The 21,983-nt window shown below is 35.4% G+C and overlaps 1 protein-coding gene across 1 annotated transcript in view; it reads right to left on the bottom strand.

Moving 5' to 3' along the window:
• Nucleotides 1–21,983, bottom strand: part of LAMA2 (laminin subunit alpha 2) — an 804,877-nt gene that overhangs the window by 414,031 nt on the left and 368,863 nt on the right. Inside the window, 2 exon segments of the mRNA XM_044002871.1 lie at nucleotides 2,491–2,664; nucleotides 8,856–8,996. Coding sequence (XP_043858806.1) covers nucleotides 2,491–2,664; nucleotides 8,856–8,996 — 315 coding nt within the window.

Below are 21,983 nucleotides of genomic sequence, written 5' to 3'. Positions count from 1 at the left end.
GTTGGATTGGTTTTCAGCCAATAGAAAGAAACAGATATGCTTAAAGAAGCAATATGAGAAAATAATGCCAAGCATGTTTCTATTATAAGCTACATTCAAATACATTTTGCCACCATCTGAAAACTAAACTATCTTAAACCTATCAAATCCTGACCTAAATATGGTACTTCCAAGTTGTGGTGATTATTTTCAGCTAAGTTTTATATACTTGTTTGCCCTTTTTGAAAATAAGGGATGTGTGTGTGTGTGTGTGTGTGTGTGTGTGTGTGTGATTAAAAAAAAGGCTGAAGTGATTTCCTGATGTCAAATGTACTTCAAATAGTGCTTTAATTAGGTTTCATGGTATTGACTAAATGTTTACTAAATATGCCTTGTATCTTTTGAATACACATCGACATATATATATATACACACACATATACATATGAGATATTCAAAGATCAGTTTAAAAAGGAAACTATTACTCTGTGTTGTGACATTACTCAATACACTAAAATAGCTATTTTCCATTCAATTAACAGCATATGAATGCTTTCTCAGAGTTTGTTGATTGTTTCATACTCAGTACCAGTCAAACGTATGGCTCTCAAAATAGAGATAACTTTAAGTGAAATTTGATTTTAGTTTCATTGATTAAAATTTCTCCTAAAGCAACATTACATTAGCTTAGTCAGAAACCAATATCAAAGCAGACTCACTTCAAAATGGAATTTTCTCTATCAAACATGGTTCTGGGATAAGCAGGTTCCAGAATCCAGATTTACAATTAACTCACAAGACATGAATAGATTAATAAATTAACTCAAAAGCATTTGGTCTTATGTTGTGTTAAGCACCAAAGATACAAATAAAGAAGTGAAGAATGACCTTGTTCTCAAGAAGTTTACATTTTAAGAGACACCACACCCATAGGTGGGTGGTTTGGAGAGTTATAGGGGTGGTGAATGGAGACATAAGGTAGTAGACTGACATACTCTTTCTAGTGGCAATGGATGTATTGGTTTTATTATGATTCCAGAAATGAAGGAGAAGGCAGAGCAGATGAATGGCTGAATTTTGCCTAGATATAATGAGATATGTAAGGCACTTATCACTTAGGACAGAGATCCAAGGGCAGGGATTGTAGAGCTGAAAGGGTTATCTTCTAGGCATGGTCTTTACTAACTTTCATGAAGCAAGCAACTGTTTGCACACTTCAAAATGAATAGACCAAATTATTATTTTTTCCCTAAGGAATTATTGGAAAAACAAACAAACCCAAATATCTAAATATCAAATCCCCCATCTGTGTAGTTACTGCATTCCAGAAAAGGCTCTGAACTGGTTACACTTACTTATCAGTATGTTTTTATATATGTTTGAATGGCCTTAATAAAATTAAATATAGTATATGTGCCTTTAGTTCTATTCTTCCCCAAAGTCTTAGCAAACGGTTTTTACATAAGTGAAATGTTAAAATAGACAAACAAGATAGTTCACCAGAGGAGACCACTAATTAAGATTTGTGAAAAGTAGAACAAGTAGATTTTTTTTCATTTTCTCAGCAAAACTGAAATCATGAAGTAAATAACAAAAACTCCATATCACTGATTATGCTTCAAAGTAAGTTCAAGGAAGTCAGTGTCTTTTTGTAGGGAGAAAGGGGAAAGTAACACTGTGATGGCAGCAATAGGAAGGAGACAACAAGGTATGGGCATGCGTAGGCACTCATTATTCCCAACACACAAACTATTAGTTTGGACATGCAATAAACTTTTTTCTTTTTCTTTCTTTTTTTCTTCTTCTTCCTTTTTTTTTTTGTGAGGAATTGGGGTTAAGTGACTTGCCCAGGGTCACACAGCTAATGTCAAGTGTCTGAGGCTGAATTTGAACTCAGGTACTCCTGAATCCAGGGCTGGTGCTTTATGCACTGTGCTACCTAGCTATCCCCTAAATACCTCTATTTCTAAATCAATATTTAACAAATCAAAATTTTACCCTTTAATGAATCTCTGGGTTTTCTTCCCCTTGGTTGAGATTGCAAGCAACTCATTCAAACCTTTTATCCTATGAAATATTTAACTATGCCCTTCCACAAATCCTCCATATAGAATCTACCCAATATATTAGTAGCCTTCCTCTCAAGCTTTACATATTCCATGGACATTAGCATAATATTTTGATTATCCATCTGCTTTCCCTCATTCCTTTTCCATAACTGACTCATTTTCTTTTACATATATGTAGGTCATAGATGCTATGTTATCTTGGGTAACAGTCAAATACATAACAATTTATATATTTCTTAAAGAAAACTTTTATACATATAGTTCATATTTACTTAATATTTAACTTATGTAAGTATTTAATATATTATCAATTATATATTTCTTTATATGAGAAAATTTATATATTTCATTATATGAGCAATTTATATATTTCTTTAAATAAGAACTATAAGAACCAAGAGTCCCTTAGTCAAATATACTAAAACAAACAAAAAAAACTTACTTTGTTGCCTAAATATGGTCCAGGTGCACTCCAGTAGTAGATTCCTGGTAGCTCTCTTTTCATATCCACGCTATTGATACTCAGTTGCTGGGACTGACCAGAGCTGTCCTGATGAGGTGAGACCCTCAGGAGACCAGCTACATCAGTAAGATACCAGCCATCCATATCATTTATCTTAAAAGGAAGGTACAAATAACATTAAATTAGATGGTGTAGTAAATAGAGTTCTGATACCCACGGACTCTTCACTTTACAATTGACTTTGGAATAAAATTTTAAGAATCCATAAAGATATATTTAGGAAAGTTAATAAGTTCATAAAAAGTAAAGCTTATTTATTTGTAAATCAACTTCATAATCTCAGAGAAAAGTCCCAAATAGAAGCCATGTCTATCTATTAGGAGTTATATACTTAGGTATTCTTTGGCCTTGAGGTTTTAGGATATTCTTTTTTAATTTTCTTCCTAACGAGAAGTTTGTCAGGGCCCCCAGCCAGTGTTCTTGGGTCCCCATCCTTGTGATTCAAATCAGACAGCTATGGTCTGGGATACTAAAAGGGATAGGAGGAAGGCAGGTAGGTCCACATTAACCCTGATAGAAATATACATCATACATCTATGCAGAAGATGCAGCATTGCCTCCATCAACTTCATTCAAGGACACAAATATTATTGTAACAGAACCAGGCTGTGTGTCTTTCTTTTAAATGAAGGCCATGAGAGCTGACCACTCTTTTCTAAGCACACAGTTGATGGGAAGTACATAAGAGAAAAAGTTACTCTTCTGGGAGAGATCTTGGGTCATGCTTACAACCTCACCCTCATTCTTGTCTCAACACCTCATTGTCTTTTCTAAGTTTACTTGGATTCATGTCCTGTGGCTGTGCCTGCTAACCTTCCTCCCAGTATACTAATAATTGGTCTTTACTTTGCTAGCCTCATCTGTGCCTTAGTTCACAACTGAACCCTATCTCTTCCTTGTCCAAACTTCCACTTAGATCTTTTAGGACTGGAACAGAGATGAATTGGCCTGACCTGACCACCTCTGCCATAAAAATCTGACCATTTCTGCAGAGCCTCCAGTCCTGACGCATTTCCAACATATACATTGCCAATATTTTATAACCTCACTACCTATCTGACAACAAGGCCTGCTAAACCTACCTCTTCTTGGACAAAGGGTAAGAAAGAACTATGTGAGCACCTTAGTATATTAAATTCCATTTATTAAAGGATAGTGATTCACCCTAGGCTATAACATAAGTTTTATCAAAATTAAATAATTGAAATCTTAACATTCTCCCATTCTACAGCAATATTTGTATTGCTTTTAGGGAGAGGCTACTTTAATTAAGATTGTAGGAGTGAAAAAAAAAAGCAGAGGAATGCAGGTGACTGAAAACTTAGGATTTCTTTCCCTTTCATATTTCAAGTTTAAGGTTTCCAGACAACTTGGGGTTCCAGAAAAGAAATACCAGGAAGCTGCTGGGGTAACAGGTCATATCTTCTGATATTGGACTGGTAGCACAGCAGAAGTGCAGGAGAAGGAGAAATGAGATAAGGTGTGAGAAGCATCTAGATGGCACAGAGAAGTGAGTGTTGATTAGAGTGTTCTGGAAGTAATGTTATCAAACTGCATAATCAGATGATTCTTTTGTTTTTTGTTTTTGGGGGGCATTGAGGGTTAAGTGACTTGCCCAGGGTCACACAGCTAGTAAGTGTCAAGTGTCTGAGGCTGGATTCGAAATCAGGTCCTCCTGAATCCAGGGCTGGTGCTTTATCCACTGTGCCACCTAGCTGCCCCCAGATGATTCATTTTTGGGTGGTGAGCTATGGCCTCTTTGAAACACGTTAAAGCCAACATTTATGAACTCACTGAAATAAAGTAGAATCAGTCATATGCCATTTTATAATGAAATGTGAAGGCTGTAAAACCAGAGAAAGAGTGATTAGAATGGCCATCCCAGAGTTCCATGTCGATAAGGAGGTAAAGCATCACAAAATTAAACAGAATGAAAAATTAAAGGCAGGTTCTTCTCAGAAAAAAAATGATAACTATCTAAGAAACAAGGCAATTTGTTTAAATATGAACTTTCAAGTGGAAACGTTTCCTACCAGGCATTAATGGTTCAAAAATTGAGAACATACCAAGGCATCTAAAAATTAGAAACATTTCTTAGAAAACTAGGAGAGAGGGTCAGCTTTGTGGCACAGTGGATAAAGCACCTGCCCTGGATTCAAGAGGACCTGAGTTCAAATCCAGCCTCAGATGCTTGACACTTACTAGCTGTGTGACCCTGAGCAAGTCACTTAACCCTCATTGCCTGGCAAAAAAACAAAAAACAGAAAGCTAGGAGAAAGAAGTAACCTACTGACAATACAGGCAGCCCTGGATGCCATTACCATCACCAAAATTATAATATTACTGTTAATATGATAGCAATGTTATGAAAAAATACTTTGGCATATAATATAAAAAAATTATCTTCAGAATCATGAAGGCTGGTGTGAAAATTCTGCCTCTGAGATGTACTGGTTTTATGTCTGACTCGGGCAAATTACTCAAACTCTCAGCACCCCAGGAAACTGCCTGAGCCTATAAACTGCCAGTCTGCATTGTTAGAGAGATTTCCCTCATGAAGTGGTCCCCATATCAATAAAAGAATAGGTTGAGTTAAAAAAACACATATATTTCCAACATAGAATAGAACTGAGGTCAAATCCTGCCTCGAATTATATGTGACCACAGGCATGTCATATGGTCAGTATTTGGAACAAGAAAGGACTTTAAAGATCATCTAATTCAATCCCCTCATTTTACAGATGAAAAAACTGGGACTTATAGAAATTAAGTGAGTTACTAAGGTCACATAAATATAAAGGGGTAATGATCAGGTTTGTTCCCACATCTAAGTTGCCATTTAACAACAACAAAAACAACAACAAAAACAATAATAATAATAATAATAATAATAATAATAATAATAATAATAATAATAACCAACAATTATAAAGGACTAAGTTTTACAAAATGTTTTACAAATATCCTCTTACGTTATCCTCACAACAACCTTGGGAGGGAAGTGATATTATTATCCCCATTTTATAAATGAGAAAACCAAGGCAGAGAGAGGTTTAGTGACTTGTCCTGGATCACAGAGTTACTAAGTGCTGGAAGTGAAATTTGAAATCGGGTCTTTCTAACTCCAGATTCAGTGGTCTATCCACTGTACCACGTAATTTCCTCTTTGTTTCTGAATTTCTGCATCTATAAACTGGGAAGGAAAATATTTTAAAAAATAAATCAACTAACACTCATTAAATGTCCACTGTGCGCTATATTAAGGGCATAAAAATACAAACCTGAGATAATCCCTGACTTCAAGGTTCTTAGATTTTAACTACAAGTACTGCCTATCTCATAAGATTGTTTTTAGGATCAAACGAAATAAAGTGAAGAATATTTTTGAAAACCTCATATTGCTATGAGATATTTGTAAAATGTTTAGCATAGTGCCTAGCATGCCCTAGATGCCATAGAAATGACAGCTATATCAATAATGCTGTTGTTACATTTCTGATATGTGGATTAGATATCTTTACATCATAGAACACCATAATCTTAAGAGAATGTAAATTTCAAGTTATCCTAAAGGCAATAAAAAATGAAGAGTGTGTATGAGTATGCTATTAGTATAATGTATGAGAATCACATACACTTAAAAGTATAATATAGCTATAGGGATAGGGAGGTTAAAGCATCAGAAAATGAAACAGAATGAGTAATATACTTATAATAAATAGAATTATTATAAATAACAATAAGTCATTAAGTAATATAACTATTATAAGTAATATACTTATAATGAATATAATTGCTTTTTTGTTTGTGTGCTTTTTTGTTTTTGTTTTTGTTTTGTTTTGTTTTGTTTTTGTAGGGCAATGGGAGTTAAGTGACTTGCCCAGGGTCACACAGCTAGTAAGTGTCAAGCGTCTGAGGCCGGATCTGAACTCAGGTCCTCCTGAATCCAGGGCCAGTACTTTATCCACTGTGCCACCTATCTGCCCCCATGAATGTAATCATTATAAATAATAATCCATTGCTAGTAATTGTTTATAATAACAGACAGTATTGAGAAATAGTGTAACAACATTATCAAGAATGCAGATGAACAGAGAAGGAAGTGAAGCATATAGCAGGAACAACGAACACCAGATAGACACTCTGAATAGCACATTAGTTCCCCCAGTATATTAAAAGGATTACAGGAAGTCTTCCGGTACAATAGGTGGATCCTCTATATAGGATTTTGGGAAAGACATTGATAAGAAATAGATAGAATGAGAGAACCTGGTAAAAATATGATTTTTATAATTATAAAGAATGTCCATATTTGTGGTGGCAATGTTACTTCCATCATGGATTAGAGTCATTATGGCATCTGATGAGATTATTCTGATACTACGACTATGATGATTACTACCAGTTAGCATCCATGTAGGACTTTGGGGTTTGCAAAGTATTTTATACACATTATTTCATTTGATCTTCATAACAACTCTGTGAAAAGAATGTTATCATCATCCTTAGTTTACAACTGAAGAAACTCAGGGTCAGAGAAGTGAAGTGAGCTTTCAGGGTCACTAAGCTGTTAAGTGTTTGAGGTAATCAGGTCTTCTTGAGTCCAGCCCTTTATTTACTCCCTACTCTATGTTGCCTCTACTATGTCCTACTTTGATGAATGAATGTATAAAATCATGTTCCCATCAATGGACAGAACCATAAATTATCGCTACTGAAAAAGGTTAGAAAATAAGGTACAAAGACCTAACTGTTCTTCAGAGCTGCCATCTAAATTGTTTTCTTTCCATTGTTGATTATGTGCTGGAAACTTAAGAAATATTACTTCTCTTCTGTAAGTATAGGAAAGTCAGCTATTTTGTTACTGGTAGGGAAATATCACAAGGGTTATCAACTCTGCCCAGTCCTTTTTAGTTTTGCTACTGTGGTGATCTGATTAGACTATGCTTGGCATCATGGGAATAAAAAAAGGATGGAAAGAGATTTTCTCAGTCTAAGTCAAATAGGCAATGGACCTTGGAGAGTAGCTGCTTAGGCATAATCAAAGAAGCTCAAAAGACAGCTATAACATACATTTAATCATGCTTGCTCTCTGGCCAGGAGGCCATTGTTTTGAGGTCTAAATCACAGAATTGAGGAAGTTCCTGAAGCAGTGCCCCAATTGCAGAAAACCCCTCCTTTATAGGAAATCCACATAGTGGCTCAGGACACCAGTTGGTGGCAGTAGAGAGAAACAGAGGGCACATAGCTAGCAGCCTAGCTGGGGAGGACCAGTACATGACCGGAATAGAGAGAAACATTAACCTTGCAGTCTATAGCCAAAACACATTTACCTTACTAGACAGAAAGGTCAGTAGATCTATAAGGGAAGTAGCCACAGTGCCCTAAGAATTTGAGTGTTCCTACTAGCATTGTGAACATTTTTGAGTAAACTTTCCTTTTCATCTTATTATTTCTTTCATTAAATGATTTTTGCTTTGAACTAATGTTCAAACAACCTAATTGCTTTGGTAAAGAAATGTTGCTGGGACTTTGAGTTATGTTTTAGGTAGAAATTGACACAAAATGTGCCTTGAACAAGAGATACATTTTCAGTGATACCCTGTAGGGAGGGACCCCTGAAGCTACATTATAATTTATAGTATCCTGCCACTTTAAAAGACATATATATGTTAGTACAAGAAAATCTCATTAGGTTTTTTTTTTTGTTTGTTTTTTAGTGATGGCTAAGTAGCATAGATAAGAATTTAGCATTTTGAAATTGGTCTGGCTTCCAAATTTAGCATAATATACCCTATGCTAAATGTCAAATACACATTCAAATTTTAACTGAGAAGGAACTGTTAGCAAATATTATGCAAAGAAAGTTTTTGTTGCTCAGAGTACTGAAATTAGTGGTGAATTAGAGAATGGAATGCTCTATATAGCTCACTAATGCTCTCTCGATTGAACCATGTTGCCTTTGGGTCGAACAGACTTCAATTCCACTAATGTTTTAGCTGACATCAATCACATCACTCCCTGAGGGTTTCATGCCAACTTGCTTCAAGAGATTCCATTCTCTTCAGAACCATGTGCTAGGATATTTGTCACATTGTTTGTGAAATAGATTCAAAAGGTTCCAATCAAAGATTCACAAATAACATCAACTACCATTTGAAAGAAAATCCAATTTCTTCTTCTTCCAGAAGAAGATACATGTAGAGAAAATTGCTTGAAGATTTTTTTTTTTACAAAAGAACAATAGTGTATTGCTATGGCAGAATGGAGAAACTGCTACTTACGCTGCTATAGGTCCAGCGGGAGCTTTGACATCTATCTGACACTCCTGAGCAGAAGCATTCCTCACAGCCCTTGTGATTATTCTCTTGTAAATTGAAGAAGCCCACTTTGCAGCGACTGCAGTCTCTGCCTTCAACATTTTCCTGTAAACACAGGTGTGTGTTAGCAAGGTTGTTCCAGAAAAAAAAAATCATACTCCAAAATTATGTTTTTCATATGTCTATTCACAAAGAAGAATATACTCACTGTCCTTTTTTTAAACTTCTCTACTATATGTGTAGTATATTTGTCTCATTTTGTTCTTTCCAGCAATGTATATGGGAGAGTTCTTTGTGCTACCTACTTTAAGTTATTATAGGGGAAAATAATTGGAACCCTGACATGCCTTGTAACATTTTAGACTTTCATCTACTGTAGAAAATCCTAATTTGGGTTTCTCATGTTATCAAAATGTGGACTCAAACATTTAGCAAACCTTTGATACAATACTGAATTGGTGGCCAAATAGATATATAATTAATCAACAACAACCTTCATTAAGTTTCTAATTGGTATTAATTAGGCTAGAAAACATGAATAAAGAACACTACATAGACCTAGATCTATCTTCTCAGTATTTCAGTCTCTCTCTCTCTCTCTCTCTCTCTCTCTCTCTCTCTCTCTCACACACACACACACACACACACACACACACACACATGCAGAAGAAATAAAGATGCTCTTACAAATCATTATATGAAAGCATGAAACTAGGTATTTAATTTCGGAAAGACCAAAAATAAGAGCCTTTTAGAGGGGGATGGCAAGAATAAATGTATGATAGTATATAATAAGGAAAACTGACATGGTAGTTTTGTGTTCAGAATGAACTGAAGACGTTCTTTATGCTCACTGTTGTTTCCCACTGTCAATTTATCTCCCATAAGTTTATTTCACACATTGGCAAAATTTATCATTTAATAATAATTATGGTTGTGATGATAATCAATCAACAGGTCTTTATTATGATAAAAATGCTTGACATTTATGTAGTATTTTATGGTTTGCAAAGAACTTTGCACACCTTATCTCATTTGATTAATGTAGTGGTTTAAAGGGAGAATGTTTTTCACCCAATAGGTATTCTCCAAAATGTTGTCTAGATGGACTGATTAATCCTGGACCCAATAATAAAATAGAAAACCAACATGGTAGACTATAAAAAGTATAGGATCTGGATTCAGAGGGTCTGTGTTCTAACTGAAGTAATTCTGAGTGTGTAAACTTCGAGGCCTTAGTTTCTCTGTCTGAAAAATGGGGCCTAATAGGATGGGATGGAAGAGTGAGCCCTGATATATCTAAATGAAAATAAGCATTGTTTCATAGATACAGGGGAAAGATGCTCCCAAATGCCACCCTTGTCTGGCCTAGCATATTACCATGCACAAAATGGGTACTCAAATTATTCAAGTGGAGCTATAGAAGAAAGGGATGGGAAAAGTTATATATAGGAAAAATAAATAGGAGAGGAAAAAACCTAGATAAGAAATAAAATGGGAGAAAAAATGACCCTGAGCTTGTCAAAATGAATACTGATAAAAGAAAAAGATGCATTATTCAGGATGATATCTAACTTCGAATCTTGTTAGTTACTGTTCCATAATTTTTGGACCAGATTTCTACAACCATTTCTTCCAATTAGCCATGGTGAAAAGAGCTCACTGAAAGCAGCCACCAACCCAATGAGTTGTCCAAATAGGAGGTAATACCTACTACTATTTTCAGTGATTAAGCTTTCAGTAACCTAGATCCATATGGAACACGAAATATTATTATTCAGATATTTGTTAGTTGCTCTGAGTAAGTTTCAGTTCCTTCAACAGAGTATAATTCAATAAAGCAAACTATGGTGATTTCAAAGTTACAGTAATAAATAATTCCCAGTGCACTGAAGGTGAGAGCTTGTCCTAAGAGTAGACAGGAAGTAGAGATGGAACAGAACTATTATATAATTTAGTCTATCCTTTTGTCAGTGCTGGGTGCATGTTCAGTACACTATGTTCCTGAGTGCTTGGTCTAATCTACTTTTCATTTTCTCTAATTTGAAAGCTTCCAATACCCCTTTCTTGAAACTCAGACAGAGATAAATAATTACAATTTCTTTGTATGTCACTTAAATTTGTCTTTTCTCCATCTCCATCTTGTTCTATATACCAGAATAATTACAACTGAAGAATTAACAGAATTATTTTTATTCCTGGAACTAATAATGTTATATTCAACCTTAATAACAAGTTTAACAAAGTTTGTTTCCTGTATAATTTATAAATAATTCGTATCACTAGGGCAATCAAGACTTTGGTGTAGGCCCTCAGGGAAAAAAATTACTGCTGTCCTTTCTATGACATATTATTATGAGATATTTTACACAGAACATAAATACCTTTATAAAGTCATTTAGTTAATTCCTTGGTCTAACTCTCTGGAGTCTACTTTATTCTATTGGATATCTTCTTTAAAATTCAGTAAAGATTTTTATTTATACATAAAAGTTCCTTATTTTTGTTAGCTGTTTTTTTACAACTTTATAGAGTCTTTCCAAATTAGAGGTTGTAACCAAGGCCATGAAGAAATTGTTTCATCCCCATTATTTCATATTTATATCCCTAGTGCTCAGCATGGTGCCTAGCACGTAGTAGGTACTTGCTGATTGGTTGAAAATATTCTAAACTATTATTCTGAAAATCTCCCAGTACCCTAACTTCGAAGTTCATAAGGTCAAGAGAAAACACCTTCTATGGATTAGTAGAAAGAGTTCTTTTATGGTCTGGGTCACTAATTCTTCTTATTGACTCCTAGGTAATTGTTTTTGGAAATTTCTCTTCCATTCATTTATTCAAAGTAAGCCTAATGCAAGCCCCTAATTGACACAGATATTTTTATAGAACACTTTCTCTTCTTACTAATATCTCCACAATTGTATGAACTACATTGGCTAGAATACGTAATCTTTTTTTATGGATGAGCCATTTAAACAGTGTAAATTGACTTTGGTAGACATTGCCAATTCATACCATATGCCGAAGAGCTCCTTAAAGAATACTGTTTTCTGCTAACTTTCCCATTCCCTGTATTTTTACTTTCTACTCTAAATAAGATGATGAGACCAAGCATTTTTTTTTTGACCACCAGAGATTTCTGGTCCTTCTCAAGGTCAATGTTGTGGCCTGGGTCCTCTCTACCCTTAGGTACCTACATTGTGATGCTGTGAAGGAAGAGGAAAAAAGGTACAATGCCCTTGAGTCCCAGATAACAAAGAAGGTATCCAAGAGATGCCATTACAATACCGTTTACTTCCCTGGATTAGTTTTTTAAAACCTGAGAATTCCTAAATGGTGTTTATTATTAAAACAAAAGCAAACAAGACTCTCAAACAGTATACACTTTTTATTTGTTTTCTTTCTTCTTTATTTGTTTTTAATTCAAGTTCTCTGAAAGACTTCATCTTGTACTATGATGGTAACTTCCTCAGCTTTCTTTTTTTGCAGGGCAATGAGGGTTAAGTGACTTGCCCAGGGACACACACAGCTAGTAGGTGTCAAGTGTCTGAGGTCGGATTTGAACTCAGGTCCTCCTGGATCCAGGGCCAGTGCTTTATCCACTGTGCCACCTAGCTAACCCTTAGTTCTTCAGCTTTTAATGCACTACTCCCAATATAAGTGGCCCTAAATATTTGATGATGGTGATGATATTAGTCTGGATTGACCAATATGAATATTATTTTATTCACTGCCTACATTCACCACACATCAGACTGAATTCTGCTTTATCCTTAATAAACTTCAAAAGTCTTAGAAATTTATGACAAACACACTTTACCAATAAAGATGTTCAACAAGATTGGTTCTAACCTATCTTTTCTTTTCCTCCCCCAGACATTTCTACAGGGCATCTTCTCTCAATTCAATACGCTAATTTCTATCATTAATCTTTGTTTAGAACCCATTAGAGAGCCTTTCCAATTATAGTCTGGGTGAAAAATTTTCATAATGAAGCTTGTAAAAAATAGTAATGCTAAAAATCCTTGAGACTTCCATTCTGAGGATTAATATTCCTTCATATTATACCCCTGGTCTACACACACACACACACACACACACACACACACACACATATATATATATATAAATGAATAATATGTGATTATATATGTTATGGGCCCATGCCACCCCAGAAGTTTTTGGGGGTACATCAAATAACCTTCTCCTTGAGAAACTAAACTAAAGGACAGATATACCTAAAAAGATAAGTGGAACCAGATCAGGACTGAGCTAGCTCCAGGACCACAACTCCTCATTCCTGTCTCCCCCACCCTTGGAGAGATAAGATTAGGTGTGGCTGCTGCCTTTGTGGCAGGAGGAGGAGAGAGATGGCTTGAGAGATCCGCAGCCACCCCTCACTCAGCTCCCCCAGTGACCACCAGTAGGGGGTGGTCCTCCCTCAATAAGGGAACTTTCCACACTCAGATGATCACCCCCCTCAGTCCTCTATAAAAGTATCTGCCTGTCTCCTGCTCGAGGAGATTGGTATCTGTGCCATGTTTCTGCTCATGAGAAGAAGTCCCAGGATTTCTCTTTTGGTTTTCCTTCCCCAGCCCCTAAATAAACTATTATCTTATTCTCTTGTATTTGTGTGCAAGAGAATCTAATTCTTTAAAGAGGAACTCCTAAGGACACCAACCCCTCTCCCTTTCCCAACCCCCTACCCTATTTCCCCATAACATATGGATACATGTATGTGCATGTGTCTGTGTGTGTGAGAGAGAAACATGCAGGGGGAGAGGAAGAGAAAGAGAAAGAGAAAGATAAAGATAGAGAGACATCACAGAACTGAGATCTTATCAAATCATTTAATCACTCAGTATACTAAAGATACCTCTGCAAGACTATAAGTTACTAAGAAATGCTAACATGCAGTGGTAGAAGTTTCCTCATTCAGGAAATTCATATAGCAATGAAATTAAAGGTCCAACATAATACATACATATACACACACATGCACACACACACATATATACAATACATAGAGATATGCATATGTGTATACCTCTCTCTCTTTCACACACACACACACACACACACACACACACACATGTATCTCTCTGTCACTTGACTACTCGGTGTCCAAAGAAATTCTCTAAGATCAAAAGTTGCAAATCTTCATCGGGATAGAGAATTTCCTTAACAAGACATATTTAAACCAACAAAATCATAGAACTACACCCGAAAAATATGTCTATTGGTATGTGTATATATATATATATATATATATATATATATATATATATATATATATATATATATATATATATATATATATATATATATATATATATACACAGACACACATTTATAGTGTGTATATGTGTATATGTTCATAGATATGCTGTGCATATAGACACACATAGAAATGTATTTTACATACACATACACACAATTCCCCAGGGTTGTTTCTACTCCAAGGGATGTCACTAAATTGCTTAGATGAATCAAATGAATTTTTCCCATTTCTTTGTGTAAAAAGCACTTGAATTCTAGTTCAGAAGCCCTTAGTTTGAATTCTGACTCTGTTACTTACTACCTATGAGACCTTGGGCAAGTTACTTTGAGTAATAGTTTGTTACTCTTTAAAATGAGGATCTTGGTTCCCCTTCCCCCAAATATATAAGCAACAGCCTAGGATAATATAGTTCTATGATAATATACATTTTAATTCCTTGTATGACTTCATAATTTGAAGCCTTCTTCTAATTCTGATACTTGCTAAAAATCAAAATGCTAGATAAGTGGAATTTCTTTAAAAAAAAACATACCCCCATCACTTCATTTTGGTGATTAATCTACAGAATTTAACCAATTTATCTAACAAATGTCTAGACCTATTTTAGTATATCAAAATACAGGACAGTCATAGGCTTTCAGTCTTTCCATGAAATGGAACAAGCTTGGCAATCATGTTATTTCTATTTTATCTTGCTTATCCCATCTTAATTTTAAATAATCTTCTCTTCTTACAAATGTGAAAAAGGTCACCCTGAATTGTGTTTTTCTTAGTTTCTTTAAGTTGGGTACCATATGACTTGACACCATTTCTTTTTCCCCTATTATTTTCTCAGAGTAGTTGCTGTCTGTGAGGAAATAAACACCCACAATAGTTTCTCTGTTTTCTTTATTAAGAAATTGCTTTTCTTTAAATTATAAAATGTTTCTCAGGTACATATTTAACTGTAATTGTTGCCCCACTAGGGCTTATTTTGATAAAGCCACCAGGGTAACTCCAGTGATTTCCAAGCTCTTTCCTTCTGTAATTGTTTGAGGAATTTTTCAGTCATGCTTTCTTTGAGTGTACTTGTAGTTGACTATTGATTTTCTCCTTGGCTTTTTATTCCTTCCATCCTTCTATTGAATTACAAACATCACCCAAGAGGGTGATCTGTCAGACAGTTAGTACTTATTGACTACCTACTGTGTGTGTAGGGCACTATGCTAGTTAATGTGAGGTGAGGATAAAAAGTAAATGGAAGATCATCAAATTCTTATTCACCAAGAATTAACCATCTAATAAAAGTTTTTGAAGTGGTTATGTTGTTTACCATGTAAACTCAAGCAACACTGGTTAGTACAATAAATTAAAAAAAAACAACCTTGATGACTGTATTTGCATGTATTACATCCAAATACACACTTGGAGCTGAATTTTGGTCCAGGTTTTCACACACACACACCCACACCCACCCACCCACACCCACACTCACACTCACACACACACACACACACACACACAGAGATGCATGCATTTATGCATATATATATGTCTGTACATTTGTATATAAAATTGGTCTTCTATAAAAGGACTATCTTATCAATTTTCAATAAATCAATCAATAAGTATCATTAAATGTAACTATGTGCCAAGCACTGTAATTTGACTATAAGGGTTTACTGTTAATACTTTTTCATAGGAATGGGTAAGAAGTAATATCTACAAGTTAATAGAAGAATGAGTATGATAAATTGAGAGTTAGTCTCTCTTATTTTAAACCTCTCCTCTAACCATTAAGTTTATCACCATCCCCTTCTCATTCAAGTAAATGACTTCACCCCCTTCTTCATTAAAAAAAAAATAAAAAATAACTGAGGCCATGTTAGATAATCTCTCCTTTCTCCCCTTCCTCCACACCTTAAAATGTCTCTCAAAAGAAGACCTTTACATATATTCTCTTCTTCATTTTTTTAATTTTAGAGAATATGTTAGCCTTTTGCCTCACAGTGTGAACAAAGTCCAGTTTGGTTGGATCAAAAAGCCTGAAAGAGAATAATGTATCATGGGGCCAAAAACCAGGGTATGAAGGATTTTAAAAGCTAAGCAGAGTTACCCCAATTGCCTTTGGGGCAGCTAGGTGGTGCAGTGGATAGAGCACTGGCCCTGGATTCAGGAGTACCTGAGTTCAAATCCGGCCTCAGACACTTAACACTTACTGGCTGTGTGACCCTGGGCAAGTCACTTAACCCCCATTGCCCCGCAAAAAAAAAAAAAAAAAAAAAGCTAAGCAGAGAATTTAATATTTTTTCCCAGATATAATACAGAGCCACTGTAATTAACTGAGTAGGGGAAGTTCCATGGTCAGATCCCAAAGTCATTTTGGCAGCTCTGTAGAGTGTGAGTGAGATTTTTCCCTAGTCCTTAGATATAAGTGATTCAACTGTGATAGTAATCAGTATAATAGACTACAAATGGTGATTTAATTATGTTTAGGTGTCCTCTAATTTTTTAGAAATTATGGGGAGTAGCTAGGTGGATAAAGCACCGGCCCTGGATTGAGGAGGACCTAAATTCAAATCCAGCCTTAGACACTTGACACTTACTAGCTGTGTGACCCTGGGCAAGTCACTTAACCTTCACTGCACTGTACAAAAAAAAATGTAACTTGTTCTTAATGTACTCAATATACTTTAGTGACTTAAGCCAATATAGTAATATGCTTTCATGTATCAACATTATAAGTAAAATTGTTTCTTGATCATTTTAACTGATATCGCTTGATCTTTGTGGTTAACCATGAGGTACTGAAAACAGCATCTTCTAAGCTGAAGGAGCCAATCAGCTTTGGAGAAAGAGTTACCAGTATCAACTGTGCCAAATGAACCTATAGGTATTGTCACACATACACATAAAGTCAGAACTTCCTGGGTGCAGGACAGTGTGGAATCAATCATCATTAGAGATTGGAGAAAGTCAAGAGGACACACGTCTACAACAATGACTTGGGACAAGTGACTACATCCACACTCTGCTTTTCTGTACATGAGTACTTTTAATCTGTTGTGAATTTGGGAGGAGTTTGTCTAAAAATAGTAGGGTATAAATAGTCTTAAGCCTTGTGGGGGTATAAATACCAGTCTCTGGCTCTGCTCAGGGTGTTTGCTGGCTTATCACTGCCATAGACTGGCTTTATTGCTATATAGGCCCTCTCTCAATAAAGCTATTTTCTGCAGCTTGAAGACTTTGCTGTTTCTTTTCTTCATCGGACATAAAAATTTTCACGACAGGAGAAAGGACTGGAGTGGAGGAAAGACTTTCTGTGGATAGGCTGAAGAAGAGAAAATGATGAAATAAAGTCACTGGATATATCAACTGAGAGAATATTGGTCCTGTAGAGAGGGTAATGGTTTCAGTAGATTGAAGGCTGGATTGCAAGAGTTGACTTATGAGTGGGTGGTAAAGAAATGGAGATTAAAAGTCTCTTCTACTACTCTTTCTAGAATTTTCAGAATGAAAGAGAGGAAGGAAATGAGGTCACTAGTTTTGGAATTTTGAAGGCCCAGGAGAGATTCTTTAGGGTATATGGGATACTTGAATATATTTGAAGACAGATGGAACAAGTAGTCAGTAGAGAGTGACATGGAATATGAGAGAGGAGAACGAGAGTGAAAGAGTGAGAGCCACTGCCATTTCTTTCAATAAAGTATGATCCAGAAAGATATTGGAAAGAATGGGATCAAGGGCACAATAAATGAAGGAGAATGTATAGCTAGAGAAGGAAACTCAGAATACATCTACTACAATAGCTTCATTTTTCAGTGAGGAAACTGATATCCAAAGAGATAAGTGGCCTTCCCAAGAACACCTAAACAATAAGTAGTAGAATTGGGACTTGAAACCAGATCCTCCCTGCTCAAAACTGGTGCTCTTTTGCATGTTATGGTGTTACCAGCATGCCCAAATGCCAACACACCAATATGTGCAAACCCTTTACCAAATATTTCCTTTTCTATTTTCGCAACACCTCCAGCACCTTCCCTATTCTCTCATCTTAAACAACCACCATCCTGGTTCATAGCCCCATCTAGATGATTGCAATCGTCTCCTAATTGTTATCCCTGCAATAGTTCTCTCCTCACTCTAATCCATCCACATTGCTGCCAAAGTGATTTTCCTTAAGTATAGATCTGACCTTGCCAATATATCCCAGTGGCTCTCTATTGCATCTATGAAAAATTATAAAACCTTCTGTTTAATATTTCAAAACCCTTAACAACAAAACCTCAACCCATCATTCTGGCATTATTATACATTATTTCCCCTTCCAAATTCTGTGATCGCATTCTATAATCTAGCCAATGTGGACTGCTTTCTGCTCTTCAAACATAACATTCCATGCTCCATCGCTCTGCCTTTGCATTAACCATTATCGATGCCTAGTATACACTCCCTCTTCAACTCTATCTAAAAGGGTATTTCACTTCCTTTAAGATACCAATGCATTACCACCTTTTACATGAAGCCTTTCCTGATCTTTCAACTATTAGCACCCTCCCTCCTTAAAAACGAGTACATATATATATATATATATATATATATATATATATATATATATATATACTGGTTGTCCTCCTTGAGAGAAGATAAATTCCTTGAGAAGAGGGCTTGTTTCATTATCTGTATTGGTATTACAATCACCTAGCGTAATGCCTAATATATAGTAAATTCTTAATAAATCTTTGATTATGGATTGATGTAGTACTAATAAACTAGATAGATAACACAAATACATAGTAGACACGTTTTCATTATTTCATTGCTTTCTGCAGCCATACTTGATGTCTTGGAAATAGAAGAAGAGAAGAGACAGAAGATGGGGGTTACTCATGGTTGGAGATGAGCAAAATAAGAACAGGAGAAGATTCAGAAAATGAAGGTTTTATGAAAGAAGGAGTATGCATTGTTGAAAGGATTAGCCATAGAGGACCCCAAAGGAAGAAAACCAATGCTATAAAAGATCTGATGGATTAGATAATAGGGAGGGATCAAACATCTTCTCACCTGAGGTCCAGTTGTGTATTTCTGTCAGCGAGGGATCCCCACTTGAATGTTCTGCTGAATAACTTAAACTCAGCATGTACAGAAGCTGCTCAAATCACATAACTTTACCATCTTCCTCCACACTTCCTGTATTTCCCATTTTGTCAAATAATTTATTTATTATCTTTACTAAGGAAAATTGAATGACGAAAATGCAAGCAAGTCTCATGGACATATTTCCCAATGCAAATGGAGTATCTTAACCAATGTAGTCTTATAACTAGGTTGACTAAACTGGCACTGAACATTTAGACACAAGTATTCCAATGCAAAACAAGCTGAATTTCCATTTTGCTGAATAGGGACGGTAATTCTTTTTTCAATAGTTGCACATTTCCCCATCTTTGTCCCAAGTCAAAAATAACCTACTTTGCTCTTGAGTCTCTCTAGAAATATAACAAAATAAGGAAGTACTAGAATAGTCATTCCACTTTCACTGCTCTTTCAAAGCTTCTAAAACAAAGGAAACTTTGATATTATGGCCTTTCTCTCAGTCTAAGAGCATAGAGTACCTAATATCCCCTCAGCTGTGGCTTTGTGATCCTAACAAAAGCCAAAGACCATGTGGCAAACCTCTTTCTGATATGAAAGGAATAAAGGGGCTAATTGCATGGATGAAGGCATGAGAGGTAGCATAATCCCAATGACTGGGGAAATGGTATAGCCAGAGACAGAGATGCTTCCCAAGCTTCATCCTCCAAACTAACTATGGCCTAGCCAATTATTCAGCCATCTGAACAATTCTTTTTTCTTATTTAGGATATCATGTAACTAGTGTTTAAATGCAATTTAACAGTCCAAAAGGTTATTTTGCTTATCCTCTTTACCAGTGGGTGATCTGATCTTTACTAGCTTTTTCTTTTGGCACTGTTCAACCACAAACTCTAAAGACCAAGGAAGAAGTGATGGTATGGTTGAAGGATCTTCAGGAAGAAATACAGAATTTGCAATGTGAGATAAATCCTTCTGGTAGTGCCTCATTAATTTTACTGCAGTATTGCAGGTAAGGAGAATGTAGTGTGGTGTTTTGAAATGGGCAAGTCTTATGCTGATAGAATATTACCTGAACTCTGAATCATCAAATAGGATATGATGGCAGAGTTCACAATATTCTTTGGTCAAGGATGCTTGGACCTGCGTATAAAAAAACTTTAATATGATGTTTTGGTGCCATGTGATAATTCAAGCCAGTGCCATGAACTACTTATGTATCAAAGAATTGGCTGCCCATTAAGGTTTTATGTTAAATAAATCCAGTATTTTTTTCTTTTGTTGGCAAAGCGTCTAGCGGTTTTATACTGATCTCAGTATAATTTTTTTGCTATCCTATATACATTTCATTTTGTCATTCTACTGCCAAAGCAGACTCTTGGAGATAAAGGCAACAAAAATGTTAAGACTATATTGCCTTGAAATTTTCCTTTATAGTTTGTCCTATAAAAGTGGGTACTTGTCACTGTTAATAAGATGGAGGAGTACTAAATCTAATAGTAAATTTTCTAGGAGTATTTTGCTTCCTATCCCAAAATTTTGCTTTCATGTAGGAATGAACTTCAACAAGTCCTATATACCTACGTAGAATACTAAAGTAATATTTAGGTACTTGGATTAATCTATATATTGTAGGGATGAGCTGTCCTTTATGTTATTTCAGATTTTTCATATTATAACCTTTATAAATAGGGTTAAATATGTACTTTTTGTGCTATATGTGAAAATTTGGAGGAAGTAAATTTTTTCATAATAATAAACATTTTTTATGAAAAGTTTTGAGTTCCAAATTCTGTCCTTCTTTCTCTTTCTCCCTTCCCCTCTCCCTGAGGTGGTAAGCAATAAAATATAGGTCACACATGTGCAATTATGTAAAATATTACTATATAAGCCATTCTGTATAAAAAATTTGAATAAAAGGAAATAATGAAAGAAATTGAATAATAGCATGCTTCAGTCTGTGTCCAAATCAATATCAGTTCTTTCTTTGAAGGTGGATAGTATGCTTTATCATTATTCCTTTGGGATTGCTTTGGATTATTGAATAGCTGAGAATAGTTAAGCCATTTACTTCGTCAAACAATATTGCTGTGTCTGTGCACAATGTTTTCTTGGTTCTGCTCTCTTCAATATACATGAGTTCATAAAAGTCTTTTCAGGCCTTTCTGAAATTATCCTGTTGGTCCTTTCTTATAGCACAATAATATGCCATCACAATCATATAGTACAGTTTGTTTAGCCCATTTCCCAATTGATGGACATTTCTTTGATTTCTTATTCTTAGCCACCACAAAGGAGCTGCTACAAATATTTTTGTACAAATGGATCTTTTTCTCTTTTCAGGATGTCTTTCAGATATAAACCTCACAGTGGTATTGTTGGATCAAAGGGTATGCATAGTTTTATAGCCCTCTGGGCATATTTCCAAATCGCTCTCCAGAATGGTTAGATCCTTTAACAACTTCACCAATATACATGATTTAGACATGAAGGGTGATAGCATAGGTAAATTAGGAGAGGAAGGAATAGTTTACCAATCAGATTTATGGAAAGAACAGCTTATGACCAAACAAAAGATAGAGAATATTATAAAATGTAAAATGGATGATTTTGTTTCCATTAAATTAAAGATTTTGTACAAACAGAAGGAATGCAGCCAAAATAGAAGGGAGGTAGAAAGCTGGGAAACATTTTTTACAGCCAGTGTTTCTACAAAGGCCCTATATAGGGAAATAAAT

The sequence above is a fragment of the Dromiciops gliroides genome, chromosome 4 (assembly GCF_019393635.1).
Source record: "Dromiciops gliroides isolate mDroGli1 chromosome 4, mDroGli1.pri, whole genome shotgun sequence".
Lineage (NCBI taxonomy): Eukaryota > Metazoa > Chordata > Mammalia > Microbiotheria > Microbiotheriidae > Dromiciops > Dromiciops gliroides.
Note: the sequence above shows the minus strand (reverse complement) of the source record. Positions and strands in the feature narration are given on the sequence as shown.